The sequence below is a fragment of the Gavialis gangeticus genome, unplaced genomic scaffold (assembly GCF_001723915.1).
Source record: "Gavialis gangeticus isolate Ggan-Ray unplaced genomic scaffold, GavGan_comp1, whole genome shotgun sequence".
NCBI classification, from domain to species: domain Eukaryota; kingdom Metazoa; phylum Chordata; order Crocodylia; family Gavialidae; genus Gavialis; species Gavialis gangeticus.
In genome coordinates this window covers 33,253,119-33,270,618 of record NW_017729022.1, presented here as the reverse complement: position 1 = coordinate 33,270,618, position 17,500 = coordinate 33,253,119, and the positions used below count along the sequence as shown (strand labels likewise).

Genomic DNA, 17,500 nt, shown 5'->3' with positions numbered 1-17,500 from the left:
GGAAAGTTGCATATTGTCTGAATCTTCCCTGAAGAGAGACTGCAGAAGACAACTGGCCGGAGAGGAAACAATATCGGGAAGAACAAAGTTCACAACTAAAGAAATACTCAAATATTTGAACTCAAATATACGGTACTTAAGTTTACAAGGAAAACTGTCAATAGACATTTTAGAATCTTGGAAATCATGGAGAATATGGGGTTAAACCACTCTTAAGAGCACAGTGCATGGCTTTTAATGATTGAATGACAAACACACACAATTTACAAGAATTTTGTTTTATAGTAGCAAAAGTGTCAGGTAAAGTCTAGCCAAAGCTCCCACTTTGTATTGCTTTTACTCTGCCTGCCAAACTCTTTGGGAGTTGTTTTTTTATGTATATACTTGGCAGTGTTTTTTTTAAATTACTGTATTTTTAATTCTACCCTGCTTTTCCTACCTCTAACAACTTACTGTTGACTGCTCTCTTCAGAGGTTATGCCACTGATTCTGCAGGACATTCTCTAGAGACTGCACATGTCTTCTCTGCTGCTAGCTTCTATTAACTTAGTGCCCTTCCACTAAAATTAAATCAAAGGCTAAATTTCCAAGATGTGACATGACAGCACTAAATTACAGAAGTTCTTTTTCTGAAATATGATGATAAAAATACAAATGACTGCAGACAATACTGCATATTTAAAAGGTGCATAAAGACCAGACAAAGAAAATGAATACTTGTTAATTAAATCAATAGGACATAAATATTTTCATAGTAAAATTGAAAAAAATTTCTGGTAAAACACTTACTTTGAAAGGAATTGTACCACCGCCCATACGCCGCCATACATTAGCCCTTTAATGAGCCAAGAATCAATGTCTAGGTCTGCAATAAACCCAATAAGCCAAATAACTAGGAAAGGAGTTCCTAGCATCACCTTCTGACGAAATTCCTGAACAGAAACAAATATTCCAGTAAACAATTTACATGTTTTAAAGACAGTTCTTGTAGTAAACTGCTACATAACCCAGTTATGATAAAAACTCATTCAAGTCTTTAAAGACCACGCCATGGTAACGGGAGAAACAGTTGTTTTTCTTCTATTTTCTTCTTGTTAATACTCTCAGATTATGTCTAACCATTTGCTCCCTGTACTTTAGATAACTTGCTAAGTTTCCTTGATTTTTCATCTGGTACGAGTAATAAGCCAAATAATATTCATGAATAAGATTAAGTTACAAAGTTTACTTGTTCAGCTTTAATTTACACACAAACATGTAAAAAAAGGTTATAATGGAATTAGGTTGGAAAGTTTTAGAATTAAGAAAGTAATTTATATTAAACATGGTAGATTGCAAACTGTACTGATACATACATAAGGATTAAATTGAAAGAGTAAAAGGTGTTAAAATGTGGTAATAACTACCAAAAATAATATAAGGATCCATGTTTATTGTGCGTCTGGAAGACTTCTATGTCAAAAGTGCTGAGTTAAGAAGTGAAAGGTTCTATTTCACACTTTCCAGAGGTGTAAACTCACTCTGGGATAGAAAAATTAAGTTATGCTCTGCCTGTCTTGCATGTCATCCATTGTGCCCATGCAGGTACTACCGAGCTATGCTAAAGCTCATACTGCGTTTTCTCTGCACTATTAATATATTTTGTCAGTGAGCTGAGCTGACATAATAAGGTCTGTGGATTGAGAAGATGTCACCATTATCTAAAAAAAAAAGATTGTATTCTCTGTGCACCAGTAGCTTCAATTTTATATAAAACTGAGTTCACCCTGATTTTGTGGATGCAATGCATTGAAATTCCATGCTGTTAAATGAGTAAAGGTAAGTTAATAAATTTTATAACATCTCAGAGAAAGAGCATGAAGGAAAATCACATATTCAGTCCTCTACAAGGTGCCAGCCACATTACATACTCTAGGCATGACACCTCTTGGGAGCACAATACGAAAGGGATCAGAGCTTAACATCTATAAAGGAGATAAGAAATGAGAAACCAGGGTAAAAAAACCCCAAACAAACACACAACAACAGCAAAAGAACTCCTACATGGTAAGTGGTGAAGATATAGTACATAAGCAAAGGAAGGCAGGCACTTCAACAAGGCCATTACAATGTACATATGAAGTTAGTTCAGAGCACAGGTTAAATGCAAATTGCCAAGCGAATCAACAATACTGCGTAATATACAGTAATTGAACAGTTGATTCTATATAGCCAACAAAAAGTACAGGCTACTTAACCTAACATTCATTGTGTGACGTCCATTCACATACTTAGATTACAAACTCTTCAGCAAAAGGAGTCATCTCTTTTTGTAACGTGTTTATACTGCCTAGCACCTGCAAAATATTGCTGCTCATACCCCCTACCTTTAAACACATCGCTGCATGTTCATTCTTTAGGAAGAGTGTTGATACCAACATCAACACACATCAACGCTGTTACTTAACCTGTGCTGACCAATTAGAAGTTTCATTGCCATTATTAAAATTTAGGCCCGTATTCTTTGGCCAAGCCCCGCACACTTCTGAGGGTACATGTACCCTAGTCTGAAAACCACTGGCCTTCAGAAAAGATTGCTATGGCTGTGCTAGCCACAGAGAAGATGAAGAAATACCAGAACGGAAAGTTCCTGTTAATGTCTACTTATGTAATTTTAATATCATACTCACTACTTAAGTATGGAAATACCTATTTAATAAGAGTAGGGATGCAAAGTTGCCAAGAAGGAAAAAAAGATTTTACATATAAAAAAAAGTAATGTTTCTTCTCACCTTATCAGCCTTTAGTTTTCTGAGAAAGGATGGATTATCATACCCTTTTGCCTGTCTTGCCTCCTGTAAGTGGTTGATCATCCAAACATTTTTTCTCTGCTTTGCCAAATCAAGTGGTGATTCTCCCTGTCAGGAGTATAAAAATGGGAAAAATCTAATTTACAACTAAAATGCACTGCGAACAGTTTATTTTCAAAACAGAAAACTACAAACCTAAAATTATTATTTGAATGAAAAATAATCAAATAATAATAAAATAATCTGGTATTATTATTATTAGGCTATTAATAATCTTGATGCTTACTTTCATAACAGAAAGACCATTTAGTTCCTTTGGTCTCTTTCTCCAGTTCCCTTCTAACTGCACATAAGTAGGAAACATAATGCTTAATCAGTGATCTTTAAATTTTTCCTATGCCTCACCATGGCAACAACTACAGCCTCAGGGATTCACTAACATAAAATCTGTTTGTTTTGCACATTCGTTCTACTAATCTAAAAATGGAGGACCATGTTTCCCCATTAACTATTGACAGGCAGCAGAAATCAAACAAAGATTGGCATTTGTGGTCCACTGGATCATGGAACTATTCCACTGCATATTCTTGTTCCTCAGTTACTTTTCTGCCTCATAAGAAGAAACCACTATAAAATACTTTTATGAGAAAGGCTTCTCAGATAATTTAATGTTACCAAGTCTGCCTCAGCCACTTAAGTTCTAGGAGGAAAACTGAAAAGGATTATTGATTGCTCAGACCCAGTTCATCCTACCTTTGTATATCTGGGTTGTGATTCATTTTTCTTGGAGGGCTCCCAAGTCAATAACAACACTGTCATATAGTCTCCTTCCCTTCCCCAACCCCCTTCCCTTTTTAATCCCCCTAATAACTCTCAGAAGTGAATCACAGAGACACACACAGAGGGAAGGCACTTAACAGATTTCAAGCCACAGAGACTTACAGTTCTTTTCTACCCCAAGTAAAAGAGCTAAGTGAAAATTTGTGATTGGGGTCTGATATTACAGAGGAGGCAAGAGACAACCAATCGCAGGTACCTCCAGCTCCAGTTATGCATTTGACTCCTCCTCTCTTCTATTGGAGTTAATTCCCCTCCTAAACAAAGCATTCATGGAGGCTTGAAAAATGGCTGAATCCTCCATCGTTCGGCCCCCGCCTAAAAAAAAATGAGACAGGTACCAGAAACTGAAATCACCCAGAAAGGGCAAAAAGTATTAGAGACTGAGATTTACACAGGCACAAAGAAGAGCTGGCCACTTATCTCCGACTGAAAGTTAACAGGATTTAAGCATCCAACTCTGATTTCTGCCTCTGAAAATCTTGTCCTGAATCTCAGATAACGGATTAAGTAGCACATAACTGAAACCCAGAGGTGGATTCTTCTGGATACTAAGGGGAGTGTCCTTCTTCTTTTGTATGAGGAGCTGACTCAGCCTAATCTATCAGAACATTTAAACAAAAAAAGTTATTCCTGTCCTTAGAGTCTTTTATTCAGAATACTAAAATACCGAAAGAAAGTTAGCTCAACCCTCTATGAAAATGTCTGAGGCCAAACCACAGTAAACGTCCTACTTAGTCACCGATCTACTGGCATTTTTTACCACTAATCTATGGAGAACCCTAGATACTAAGGTTTTGATAGCATTTTATGTATGTATCCAGACTATAAAGATTACCTGTGCACAAGCAATTCCCTCTGGGAGTTGTTCTCCCAAGTAATTCTTGCTGTTGTCTTGGGGTCCAGATCAGCATCCCTTCCACTAGAGGGCCATCTGACACCTAGGGACTGCCTAGATAAAAAGATTGAGGGAATTTAAAAAAAAATTGTTTTTGACTAATTGGCCATTTTAGTGTATTACCTGAACTCCTATGGACTTGTTAAATAAATTTCACTTATACCATAAATCAGGTATCTCACACTTGGTCTATTACTATTTATCTTTGCCAGAAAGCAAGAACTAATTGGATGCATCTTCAAGAGGCTAAATGATTAGCACAATTAATCTGACGTGTAGTTATTATAGGGTACAATGTTAGTGGGGACATTCTTTATGGCTGAGCCCTTAAAGTCATCACAAAACTAAGAAAGTACATCAAGAGGCTTTCCGAAGATTCTCTAGTACACTGAGCTCATTTCTCTTTTGATAAACACTCTTATTTTAGAAAATCAGGGTTAGACAGTATAATTTCTGTCATTCTTCCCTTGTGCATGGAAGATGTTATAAAGTACCCATAACATTTCTGCTAATACACTGTAACTCCTCAAATAGTTCCACATCAACTCTTCATCTATGAGACAGCCCCGAAAGGTACGGGTCATCACATCAGATAAGTATGTATCAGTTGTAGCAAAATTACTGCACAGGATTTAGTTTCTCCTCCCAACAATCACAGCAACTATCTCCTTTCTGGTCCTTAAAGGAAATCAATTTGGTCTTACTACTAGAAAAAACAATTTCTTATTATTTGTCTTCTTGATTTTACTATGCAAAAACTCAGGTGACCACAGACCCATTTTAATTAATGAGAAATAACTAATTTGTGAACCACAGGCACTTTACAACTGATCCTGTGAGGTTTTCAATCTAGGATGCTGCCTAAGATACCTGGATTTAATGAAGTGAGCTCTAGCTCACAAAAGCTTATGGTATATCCATCTCTAATTTAGTCAATCTACAAAGGTGCAAAACAACTGTGCCTTCTACCCAAGAGATATACGCCTTCATATTAATAGATTTTCTCAGGTTTACCCTAGACATTTGTTCCTCTCAGTATACAGCCATCTAAATATAAACATCTACTTCTGTTACTACTACCACCACCAACTACCTCTTGACCATTCGCTGAAATCAAGGAAGATATTCCTTCTGTTGAAAAAGAAACCAGGGCCTTATTTGAACAATTTGTGAGGGAACTAACTTGATTCAGAGCCAAAGCTCAGAGGCTGCTAGAATATACTTTGCCAGCACCTATTGCCTCAAGTTGATTGTGAACTTCACAAAAATCTGAAACAACCTCATAGCAAACAGTTCAGTCTAACCTGGGAATAAAGGACCAATATTTCCATCCAGAGGAATCAAGGAATACTTGATGCCATATCCCTTATTTACTCAAATCCAAGATAAGGTCCCTTGTCTTTCCTGCCCTTCAACATGGTGCAGGAGAGAAACCCCCTCATTCTGGATGCAAGTACAAAGCAGGGGTGAGACAGCCATCATGGCTCAAGCTCTGACTTGGGCTCAGGACTGAGGTCAGAGCTGCTGCACTCTCTCCACTCCTGTGCAGACTCTGTCCCTGGGGCATGGGACACCACCCAGCCCAACAGAGCTACTGCTGTCACAACCACTGCTGTGTGGATGGGCAAGGGCAAGGGCCAGAGCCAGCATGTGCTCTGTGCTCCAGGCCAGAGTCGCCACAGATGGTGGCGAGTGAAGGGGTAGGGGCTTAGGCATCAGGCTGCTCAATTCCTGTACCACCTGCTCCCCTGCTGCTTTCCTTGCTACAGCAGTGGCAAAATGTAAATGCTTGGATCTTGCTCACACACTTCTGGCCAAAAAATGGTGTCTTCAACAGGGAAAATGGTCTTCAGAGTTAGCTGGAGTAAGAAGCATTGTAAGTGGGACCTAAAGGGAAAACCCATGAATTTCTAGAGGATACGAGGTCCCAGTACAGTAGGAAAAAAAAAATTAATTGGTGAATTATGATGCAACAGGCCACTGAGAAAACTTCAATAAGCTTGGATGAAAGAAAGAAAAGGACTGTACAGGCAGCCAAGACAACTGCTTAGGTGAACCTTAATTCAACTGAACAGAAACAGAAGGCTGGAGTTGTATGCATGCAACAGGGCGCCAAAGAACCTGAAGCATGCATTTGGTCACGGTCCTGCTGAGCTCCACAAATAAATTTGTTCCATTTTGACTAAAGTCCTTCTGATGGATGCCTTTCTACTCTGTATGAGGCTCTCCTCCAGTTGAACAGATCAGCCACCTGTGTCACTTAACTGGCTAGCCTCAAGGCCATGAGATTGGAGCATGGAATTTCTGACCCCAGTGTTGAGAGATCAGGCCCTGGCACTCTTTGGAATGGCTCAGTTACTGAATGGACAACTATATCAGGCCTGTCAGGCAACTGAGCCTCTGTTCTCATTGCTTCATACTTACATTCATGGCTCTATTTCTTGATTTTGAAATTGCTCGAGAAAAGCAGAGGAATCTGTAGAAAGGCATAAAGTAAATGCAGATTCCATTCCAGAAAAGACGACAACTAACAATAAGCCTGGGCTCATGTTTCCTCAGGCACAGAAATTCTGGTAATTTGGTGGCAAGAAGCCTATTGTAAGAACAGATGGAACATCAGCTATATGATGGGCAGTCACAAACCTATTTGTAATAGGTTATGGACTGTGAACAGGTAGTCCACCACATTATGCGGACATCCTGGAGGTCAAGGGACACTGACATTACCCCAGGTTTGCAACATGCAGGGCTCGAAAGCCTCCAGACCCAAATGCCTATCTGCTTGTTGATTGACTGCATTGCAGATAAGCTGTCAGCAGTATTTGCACAACTGAATCTTGAAGACCATGCAGTCTAACCTGATAACTCCAGCTTCAAAGACACTGGTGTGCCTATCTCCATCTTCTGGAGCTAGGTTCCTTGCATTTGTAAATGGTCCAGATGATTTCCCAGATCCATTCAGACTTTGCATTAAACAGATTTTGGATGAAATACATAAACACATAATGCTTTTGTAGCGTGTCAGACTACTAGAGCCACAAATTCCATCTCAATGTCATACACAATTTATAGTAAAGAGAGCTGGATTTCCTGATCCAAACAGCTCCACTAGAGGATGATATGGTTTGGAACTGGACCCAGTCTATTCCTATCTTGCTGAGCCTATATTGAGATACTGGACTATAAATTATGGTTTCCTATACAAGGCATGTCTTGGTTCTGGATTCAAACCATAAGCATTTAGGTTCAGGTTTCAAAATCAGTGATGACAATACTGTCAGTGCCTTGGCATTCACACTGATGTGGAAAGTAATTACTACTTTGGCTCTGCCAGCACATACACTGCCCTCTTTCCAGTGCTTCATCCTGGGTCATGACACAGGCTGAAAGGAGCACCCAAGGGACCAGCACCTTTGAGTCTGACATGACTGTCACAGACTGCTCTATTAGATCTAGCTTGAGCTGTGCATGCCTGTATTTGCATTGTCCATATGCAGCTCTTCCTTTGGCAGAAGCATTTCCTGTGTCCACCCTTGTTAGGGATCAATCTATCACAGGACGGCCAAGGTTTAAATCCTGAGGGCAAACAGTCTGCCCAATGCACGGAGATCAATGGAAAACTTTTACCATCATAAGAAAAAGGGGACATATGGGAGAGTCCATTAACTTTCCTTCCAGTCAAACGCCTAGGCTAAGTCAGCTCCTCTTCAGAGCAGCCATTTGGCCATAGGGAAAAAAAGTTTAATAGCCTAGGGAGTAGTACAGTGTAGAAACCTAAGCACAGAACTTAGAACAACAGACTCCGTAGTCTAATTCCAGCTTTAACACTGACAGTGGCTGTGGCCCTGGTGGAATACTAGGTATTTTTAGCTTTCCGTGTTGACTGACTATTGCTTTGGAAAGATATTAGCAGCAACACGGGTAGAAAAAAATTATTGGTAAGGGAGCCCAATGCGCAGAGACCATCTCACCTTCCTCAAAACAGCCCAAATCCTACCCCTTTCCCAGAGCTGAGCATGAGGAATCCACCTAGGTATTACCCTTGGCTGGACCTTGAGGGAGGATTCTTCCCCTCCTTATCTCCCAGATTAACCTCTGACAGTTGGGTGCAGTTTTCCAGCTATCAAATATTTCATAAACCCTCAGCCCTAATTTTCATGCACAAGGTAATGAGAAATTAAAAGTAAAACCTGAGACATTATTATGAATAAAGAACTGCCAAAGGCATGTGACATGCATATTTATGATAGAAAGCCACAGAGACCGTCTATAATTCTTCTCTGGCAAAGAACCTTATAAAACTGCATTTTTTTCAGAGCTAAAAAGCTTGCAGAAGAAAAGATAGCAGAAGGAGCAAGTTAGTCTATCTGCCTACCAAAGTTAGGCTCTTATAAAATCCCCCAACTCTAACAACTATTAAATCCAAAAGAGATGCGTCAGATAGGGACGTGCTAATAGTTTCATCACAGTAGGTATTGTTTTGTAAACAGATTCCACTTGTCTTCCAAGAAGATACTAGGTAAGAAGTTGCTCAAGTATTATTTGGTTTCAAGATGAACTTCTGTGAGTCCTTAGGCCACAAATACAGTCTACACAACTACTTACAGAACAGTTTATTTTAACTTCCCTGACACCTACTGTGCCTCCTTGGAATTTTAACCTTCCCCAGAAAAAGTAGTGCTATAATAAATTAGGCAATTTGGAAGGTCCTAATTTTCTTACCTTAAGAACTTTAAGCTTTTAAAGATTTCCTAGGTCCTAAAGGGAGATATACTGGTGGCTGTTCCTTATAAAATCCCTTTTACATAATGGACAAAGAGTTGCAAAGGATTGTCCCTGCTTCTCCTCAGTTTTTCACTGAAATCAGAACATAACCTTGCCTTGTTTTATAGGAACTCAAGTCCCAAATTTAAGTTTTATACCTGCAATGAAATTTAAAAGCCATTTAGGAATAAATACGTTTCACAATAGCTAGTTGTACTACTTTGGAGCTTGTTTCCAAAAAACATGTCTGATTAGTTCCATCAGACACTACTTAAGACAAAAAGTTTCTTGTCCGTCTTGTGTTAAAAGATCACTCAATCAAAGCTACAGATTTCTCCTATATAGAAGATGACTTCTAACTGACCACTGTATTCTCTCTCTCTCTCTCGCAATTATTTCACTAAACAACGGAAAGTAGGAAGTTTCTGGTCAGAAACTGGAGAACAGTTGTGTTGTAAGAATCTTCCTAGTCTGTCTACAATAAGCACATTTCAATTTAGCAAAAAGAATGCAACAAGTCATGCAAATTTGGTTTCTGCATGATTCACAATTAACTTACTCTTCCTAACAAACAACATCTATGCAGCTGTTTTATTACAGAGTAATGTACTAAGTTTTTTCACATTTTTGGTAATGTTTCTACTTCCTATGTTATTTTTTTACTCTATCAATTTGTAGTTCCTGTGGCTCTGAAAACCACGGACTACAGAACAAGCATTTTAGGAGCGAAAATACCATGATCCAGCAGGTTCAAAAGCCTCTTTTCTGACTGACTGCTGCTGCCTGTCAAGAGTTAAGATGACATAACATCCTAGTTCCAGACAAGAGGATATCCCTTTATGTGACTGAAGTGTATGAACATTTATTAAAGGGTCAATGAAAATTACAAAACGTAGCTCAGAAAGTAACTCTGGCAGTATTCAAGATACAAGGATAAGGAATGTGTTTGAATGAAGTTATAAGATATTCATTTCACAGGACACAATCATTTTACGATTAATAGTTTGAAGAGATGCCACAGAAGAGAGCCTTGTATGAGCTTGCAGAAGTTGAAACTAAAATACAACACCTCCACGGTTAACAGCACAGGCTCATAGAGCATTACAGCATATTCATGTCAACAAGTGTGAGAAATAGGTGCATTGCTTCAAAACAAGGTGGAACACCATACATGGACTACATAAGCTCTCATTCAAGACCATCAGGATGTATGACTGGCATAAATGGAATGTTTAGTATTGTAAATTTGCATTAAACTTGTGTATGTATTTGTGTATTAGCTATTCCTGTAGTTTTGGAAAATGGATGAGTGTCTTGTATTGAAGAATACCCACACACTTATATTCCTTAAGGTCCATAAATGGATTGTCTCTGTGGTTAATGACACAAGACAACCCCAAACCAGTGTGAACAACAGGACAGAAATATTCTTAAATACCAGATTAACTGGCCTAAATCATATACAGTACAATTGAAAATATTATCCTGGGTTCATCTACCTACCCACCTCCTTTGTGCCTCAGAGGTAAAGTGCTTCTAAAGTAAAGCGGATGGATTAAGCCTGAAAAAAGTTACCAATTCCTTTTGGGGAGATGAACTCCTTGGAGGCAGGCATAGATAGCAGAGTTGTATGTCAAGTCTGGTATACAAAGTTTGTTGGAGGGAAGGAAACTAGACGAGATCAAAGCTCCACTGTGCCAATTCGCCACTACTGTAAGGTCTCTTAAGGCGTAGGTTCAAGAAGCACCCTGGCTGCTCTAAACTAAGTCTTTATTGAACTAGTTCTCAACCTTAACTCCTGAAACTCCCATCCAAAACCCTTCACCTAGCAAACTAACAACGGGAAACATACTCGTCATTTTACTTTTACCAATATTCTTTGAGATGCAACATTTTGACTGCCAGTAAGTGAAGTCATACTGGAGCATATGTCCTTCTCTCAAACAACATGGAACACCAACACTGAGGTCGAACCAAAAATTTATATACAAGATGACATTTCTAATGATGGTCTCCAATTTTGTACCCACAAGCATGTACTTCCATTAAAAAGCTGAATTTGAATAGCTGAGTACATAATATAATTTCTTACGCATTTCTGTGGATACATATACTTACACAAGGATTTTTTTCTGTGTGCAGAATTAAAGGTTATGTCCATGATTGCTGAAAAACTGATACCTAAATTTAAAGGAAACTAGCTTTCTCAGTTTCTTCGTGACCTTATATACCATCACAGGGCAGTTATCTAATCTAAAAATCAAGACTTACTACAGATGATATCAGTCATTTCTGTATTTAAATTACAAGAGATTTAAGGTACATTTTTACCTTGATATTTTGGGCATCAACATTAGCTCCTGCTTCTAGTAGAAGACTAATCACTGTAGTATTTCCTGCTAGCACAGCCCAATGTAGTGCTGTGTTTTTATGATATTTGTCCCCAAGATTAACAGAAACATTGAAAGTAAGCAGCAATCGAGTTGGGTCCACACTAGAAAAACAAAAGCCAAATTAGACATGTATAGAACTAAATGATACACACATTCAAAATTGATCTAGGAGTCTGATTTACTTAAACCAGGGGTTGCCAACCAGGAGTACCCCTGGGAGTACTTGGGAAGGCCGCAGGGGTATACAGCAGCAGCACAAAGAAGCAAGTCTACTTGGGAAGCATGCTGCTGTGCACTACTGCACGGCCAGTGGCAGCGGTGTGCTTCCTAAGTACCTCTACTTCTCCTGCCACCATTACACACTGTCACCCAAGTACCACCCCCCACTCACTGCCTGGCCACCAGAGGACCCTTCCCCTCACCCCCCCCCGCTCATCAACTAGCCACCAGGGCACCCCCACTGTTAACCGGCTGCTGCCCTCCCCCACTCATCCAGGGGGTACAGTTCAGGCAGTGTACCCTCCTTAAAAAATGCTGAAAATCCCCGACTTAAACCTAAAGATTTTGTATCACCATCTCAGCTCCAGAGAAAAAAAAGGAGTAGTAAATACCACTGACATGATTCTGTTCCCATTGATAAAGCAAACATAGTTCTGAAGTTAGACAGTCTATTAATATATTTTTCCTACAGACATAGGCAGAGGGAGAAAAAAATTGGGAGGGGCTGAGCATGTGCGTGCAAGCACACACTCCCCCACCAGGAGGGAAAGCCTGCCAGGGAAGAGGCAGGGGGAGGGGGAAGGGCTGTGGGGTGGAGGGGCTGGGACCAGGCAGGGATTGGGAGGGAGCAGAGCCCAGGATTGGGATTGGGGCCAGGGCCTGCTGCACCCGTCCTTTCCCCTGCACCCAGGGTCATTGCCTGGCGCTGGCTCCCCACATAAATCCACTGCCCCCCAGCCCCAGCCCAGCCACCTCCCTGCATTGGTCCAGGTTCCGCACCGCCTGGAGGGGCCCGGAGCTGGGAGCCGTAACGGGGCCAGGCTCGGCTGTACCGTCAGGCTGGAGGAGATGGAGTGCCCAGGCCCCCCGCAGCCATCCCACCCCACTCAGTCATCTCCAGGAAGAGCCTAGCACAACCCTGACCCCAGCCCCAGCCTGCAGCAGTAGTCTGCCCTTCCCCAGGCAGATCCGGGGGCACATACCCCCCCACGTCTCCCATGCAGTAGCAGGAGCCACAACCCCCAGACAAACCGCTCGTGGCTCAGTCCCTCGCCCTGGTGGCTGTGCAGTGCCTGCCCCTCCTCTAGCCCCAGGCCCAGCCCCACTCTCTCCCCACCCCGGTGCAGCTGCCAGAAGCCCTGAGCTGGGCTGCCTTGTGGTCCTACCGCTGCCCCGTGTTTGTGAGGGTTAAGCCCCGTTAGCCACCCCCCTTCCACCACCTATGCTTACAGATGTAGAACATATTTCATACATGTTTTATTTCCCCACATTTCACAGCAAATGAACAAAATTATTGCAAGCGTGTAGTATCATGCTGACAATTATGTATATGACATATGGCAAAGCAGGTACCAAACTTATCCCACCTCCATGCCACTCCTACAGAGTAAACAAAAACAAGGCACTAATGTAAGACGAGAAATGTTCTCTTCTTCAGAAAACGTTACAAATGAAGAGAGTTATAGCAGGGAGTTGGGTGGCATTATGGAAGATAAATTACATAGCTAAAAAGATATACAAGTAAAAAACAAAAACTATTTTATACTCTCTAGCTAATGCAAAGTGCTTGGAACAAGTCTATATTGCAATGAGTTTGTTACCTATGCGTTCTGTAAGCTGCCCACATTAAGGGTGTCATTCCATTTTGATCCATCATATCTACATCCTGATAAAAAGAAAAGTATTAGTGAGATAAGTAAAAATGCTTAAATTCCAATATACTTCAGAATCGTGGAATTTGCAATGATGGATCAGATCTTGATCATTTTAGTTCGGCATCATCTTTAATATAGAAACTAAGGCCATGTACAGGCATAGCTACATTTCTACCAGGAGAAAGGCAGCTCTCCTAGTAGAAGCTATAAGCATACAGATATTCACACATTTTCTCTTGGAACAAAAACAGTGGTTCCAGAAGAAAAGTAACCCATATAAGGCCTGGGAGAGATTGCTTCCAGCAGAGTTTCTCTGGGGAGTATGAATATCTATACACTTCCCCGCTGCTTGACTCCTCCCTAAATGGTATCTCAAAAAAACCCAAAAATATGGCAAAGTTGTAAAATGCTGCAATTGGGAGGAGAGAGATTTTTCCTGTACCTAGTATAGAAGTAACACCCTAAACACTAAAGAAACAATACATGCAGAAGAATAATTCATCACCTTGAAATGGTTGATCATAAAATATCAAATGTTTCTCACTTACAATGCCATTTCTTTCAAATAATTCCCATAATCTAGTACAGAAAAAAATATATATATTTGCCTCGCTTTGAGCCTTTACTATTAAATAAGATTAAACTTTTAATCCCAACAAAATAAACTTTATTTAAAAGGGCCTCAGTGCCGCTACCATTCAAGAGTACAGCATTTTTTTCATTTCCTTCAGCATTACATTACAGTTCTTGGCATAAAAACTCTTCTTACAATTTAGGGCTATCCTTACCCCAAAATTATATATCTTCTGTATTTTTTTTTGTATTATCAAGTCCTGATTTTTTTTAACTTTCATTCAGAGTACTGTTATTAGTAAGTGTTCAGAACAAGTTAAATCTAATTGCAAAATTAGTGATCAAGTCTAAAAGAAAATCAGCATTCCAGTATAGCAAGCTAGTTAATACTGGTTTTAAATTGGCAGGAAAATGATTCCTTAAAAAGAAAAAAAATTAAGTATGTTAATTCTAAACAGTACCGTATTACACATAAACCAGGTACCTGCCAGACCTGACTTCTTACACTTTTTTTCCTCCCCCCACCTTCTTCTCTCCTCCCCTCCCCTCCTTTTCTGCCCTTTGTCTTTCTAACTTCCAGCTATTTCCTTTTTCACAGACAGCTTCTTTTCTACCTTGAATTACTACCCCTGCAGAGTCTCCCTTCCCCCTCTTTGGCCCCCCCCCCCCCTCCCCGCCTTTCTCCCCCCTTCCCTTCCCTGCTTGACCTTTTGTTTTCCTAATTTCTACCTACTTACATTCTCACTGACATCCTGTCACACTTTTAGCTTCTCTCATTCTTTGGAGACTCAGAATAGCAGATTCCCTATGCCTGAAAAGCGGTGATTGCGCCTGAAAGCTTGCTAAGAACTTTTTTCCAGCTACTCAGTCTAATAAAAAATATCACATCTACTTCAAAGAACCTTGCCTGCCATGTTACAGATAACACATTTAAGGTAGATGAAATGAATGAGAACACAGAAAATTAAGTGACACCTGTCAGGTCACAGAATATTACTTTAAACTTTACCAGTATGTGTGTGTTTGCCGACAGCCACTAAAAGGATGGTAATATTGTGCTTATAGCCTTTTTCTATGTTTTATTATCAGCTGCCTTTTATCATATTTTCTACATATTTAAAGTAGTTCATTTTTCCCCTACATTTTACTTCTTTTAATAATTACTGATGGGAAAGGGACAGCATTTATCACCAGAGCACAACAAATATGTACATTATGCAAATATGTGCACAGATACCCTGAAATGTGTTTGCTTAGGAGGACTGACCCGTTACAAAATGTGGAGTCATGTTGATACTTTTTTTTTCTTTTAAATAATCTTAGTGTTATGGCCAACTAGTAATTTGAGTCGCAATTTAATTCTTGTAATAGTTCTGATTTGGTAACAATAGTGAATCAATCAAATTCTTGATTCTAAGCCACTGGGAACAGGCTGTTTGCTACCGTAAAACATTTCTCACTAATCCTCAGGTGTGGCCTGTCTTAAGTTCACATTTTACCAAAGTAAACGTGTCATTTTAACAACCATCATTTTTATTTCCCTTTTTGTATCTGTGATGGATAGCAGCCAGCTTTGTCCAGTATGAACTGCAGCTCTTAAGCAAACCCGTATGACAAATCATGTTCAGGCACACTTAGTAACAGATGCACCTCTTTAAAGCCAATAGCAAAACGGGGTGGGTCTATCAATGCACATGACAAAGCTCTTTGTATAAGCCAATCAATACACTGAAAGGAGGAGCATTCAGATGCAGATTTAACATAAGCAGTTAACAAGAGTTTTAACTGCATGACGGGAGTTTTTAGCATAAACCACCATAATGAATAAAGTAACTTTCATATCCAAAAATAATGCTGACCTAATCAAGCAAGTGGCCAAATAGATAGCAAAATGGAAAGAAATGAATCCTGTTATTGTGCTTGATTGAACAACATCGCATAACAGTATCTTGAGTTTCAAAATTCCTAATATGTGCGCCAAAGGAAAGATACCTATGTATCTACAATATTTATCTACAGGCTCCTTCACTGAGAATTGGGAATTCTTCAAAACGCAGCAGAGGTTAGATTCCTGGGTGCATTTGAGCAGCTATATTCTGCGAAAAAAAAACTGCTCTACATCAAGTCTGGTCAAGCTCTGTGAAAGCCTCCCCAGAGGCAACCAAGATATAATAGCAGCTCCTATGCTATCCCTTTATCTCTGCTAATTAAAGCTGCTTGAAAATTTTCCAATGAAACCATATTCCACTGAAACATTCAAAAAAGCCAGGAGTCAAGCTGGATTCTGGAAAACATGTGCGATTCTTCAGCACCATTACAACCCCTGCTGTCTGTCAGACTGACCAGCTCCCCAAGATCTATACTGGTGTTGCCAAAGACACTCTGTTGACCCAGATGGCAATAAATAAATGAAATTCATTTTTCAAAATGGAGACTTTTCAAGATTAATTTTTGGAGAAGAGTTCATATTTCTGATTCTTCAATACAGTTTGGGCCAAAAAGATTTCAGAAACATGCACATTTTCCCTGGGATAAGAAAAGCAATTACATTACAGTAACTATGGCTCTTCATGACACGTTGACCACCCAGATTCCACTCTTGGTTTATATACCTCCATGCACATGAAATGAGATTCTTTTGAATAGCAGTGTCTCTTGGGGCTGCACCTGTATCCTGTGCACCTTCTGATTCTCTGCCACTGGGGATATAAAGGAGGGCTTGACGCAACTCACACTCAACTCATTTGCCAATAAGAATACCACAGAAGAGATATAAGAGGAAGAAGAGAGGTTGTGGGATCTACATGGAAAATCTCTCTCAAAGAACCAAAACTGTGCTACCAGGTTTTTAAACAAGGAGTGGGAACAGTACAAGTAGATAAGGAGGTAGTAAGTACAGATTAGGGCTACCCAACCCTTTATGCCCTCAGCTACAAGGGGCAAGAGAGCAATTAAGGTCCATGTGTGGCTTCACTGGATACTGCTATTCAAAAGATTCTAATCCCAATATCACCTGTGTAGGGTACATGCTTAGAGAGGTTGGAACCACAGACAGCACACACAAAATGGGAGCTGTGAGAATCCAGTTTGATACTCTAGGTTTTCCATGATTTTTCAGTAATTTATACCTCACTTCATGTAGTGACCAGGTAACAAAAACAACTTTTGCTTCTATAGTTGCCTGAATAATAATTAAAAACCCCCAAAAACCTAAAAAAAAATATTAAAATAAATAAATAAATCAATAAAGCTTATTTTTCAAAAAGATCATTTGTTATACAAGACAGTGGTTCTTAACCTTTTTAGATTCAGGGCACACCTGTATAAGTGTGTTTAATTTTGGCAGGGCTGTTGGTTGTAGCCATGTTGATA

At 39.8% G+C, this 17,500-nt stretch overlaps 1 protein-coding gene across 1 annotated transcript in view; it reads right to left on the bottom strand.

Moving 5' to 3' along the window:
* Positions 1 to 17,500, bottom strand: part of ZDHHC17 (zinc finger DHHC-type containing 17) — a 122,067-nt gene that overhangs the window by 47,541 nt on the left and 57,026 nt on the right. The window contains exons 6-9 of the mRNA XM_019515789.1: positions 13,502 to 13,566; positions 11,620 to 11,782; positions 2,772 to 2,897; positions 790 to 932 (exon numbers count right to left, since the gene is read on the bottom strand). Of these exons, the coding sequence (XP_019371334.1) occupies positions 790 to 932; positions 2,772 to 2,897; positions 11,620 to 11,782; positions 13,502 to 13,566 (497 nt within the window). The remainder of the gene's footprint in view (positions 1 to 789; positions 933 to 2,771; positions 2,898 to 11,619; positions 11,783 to 13,501; positions 13,567 to 17,500) is intronic.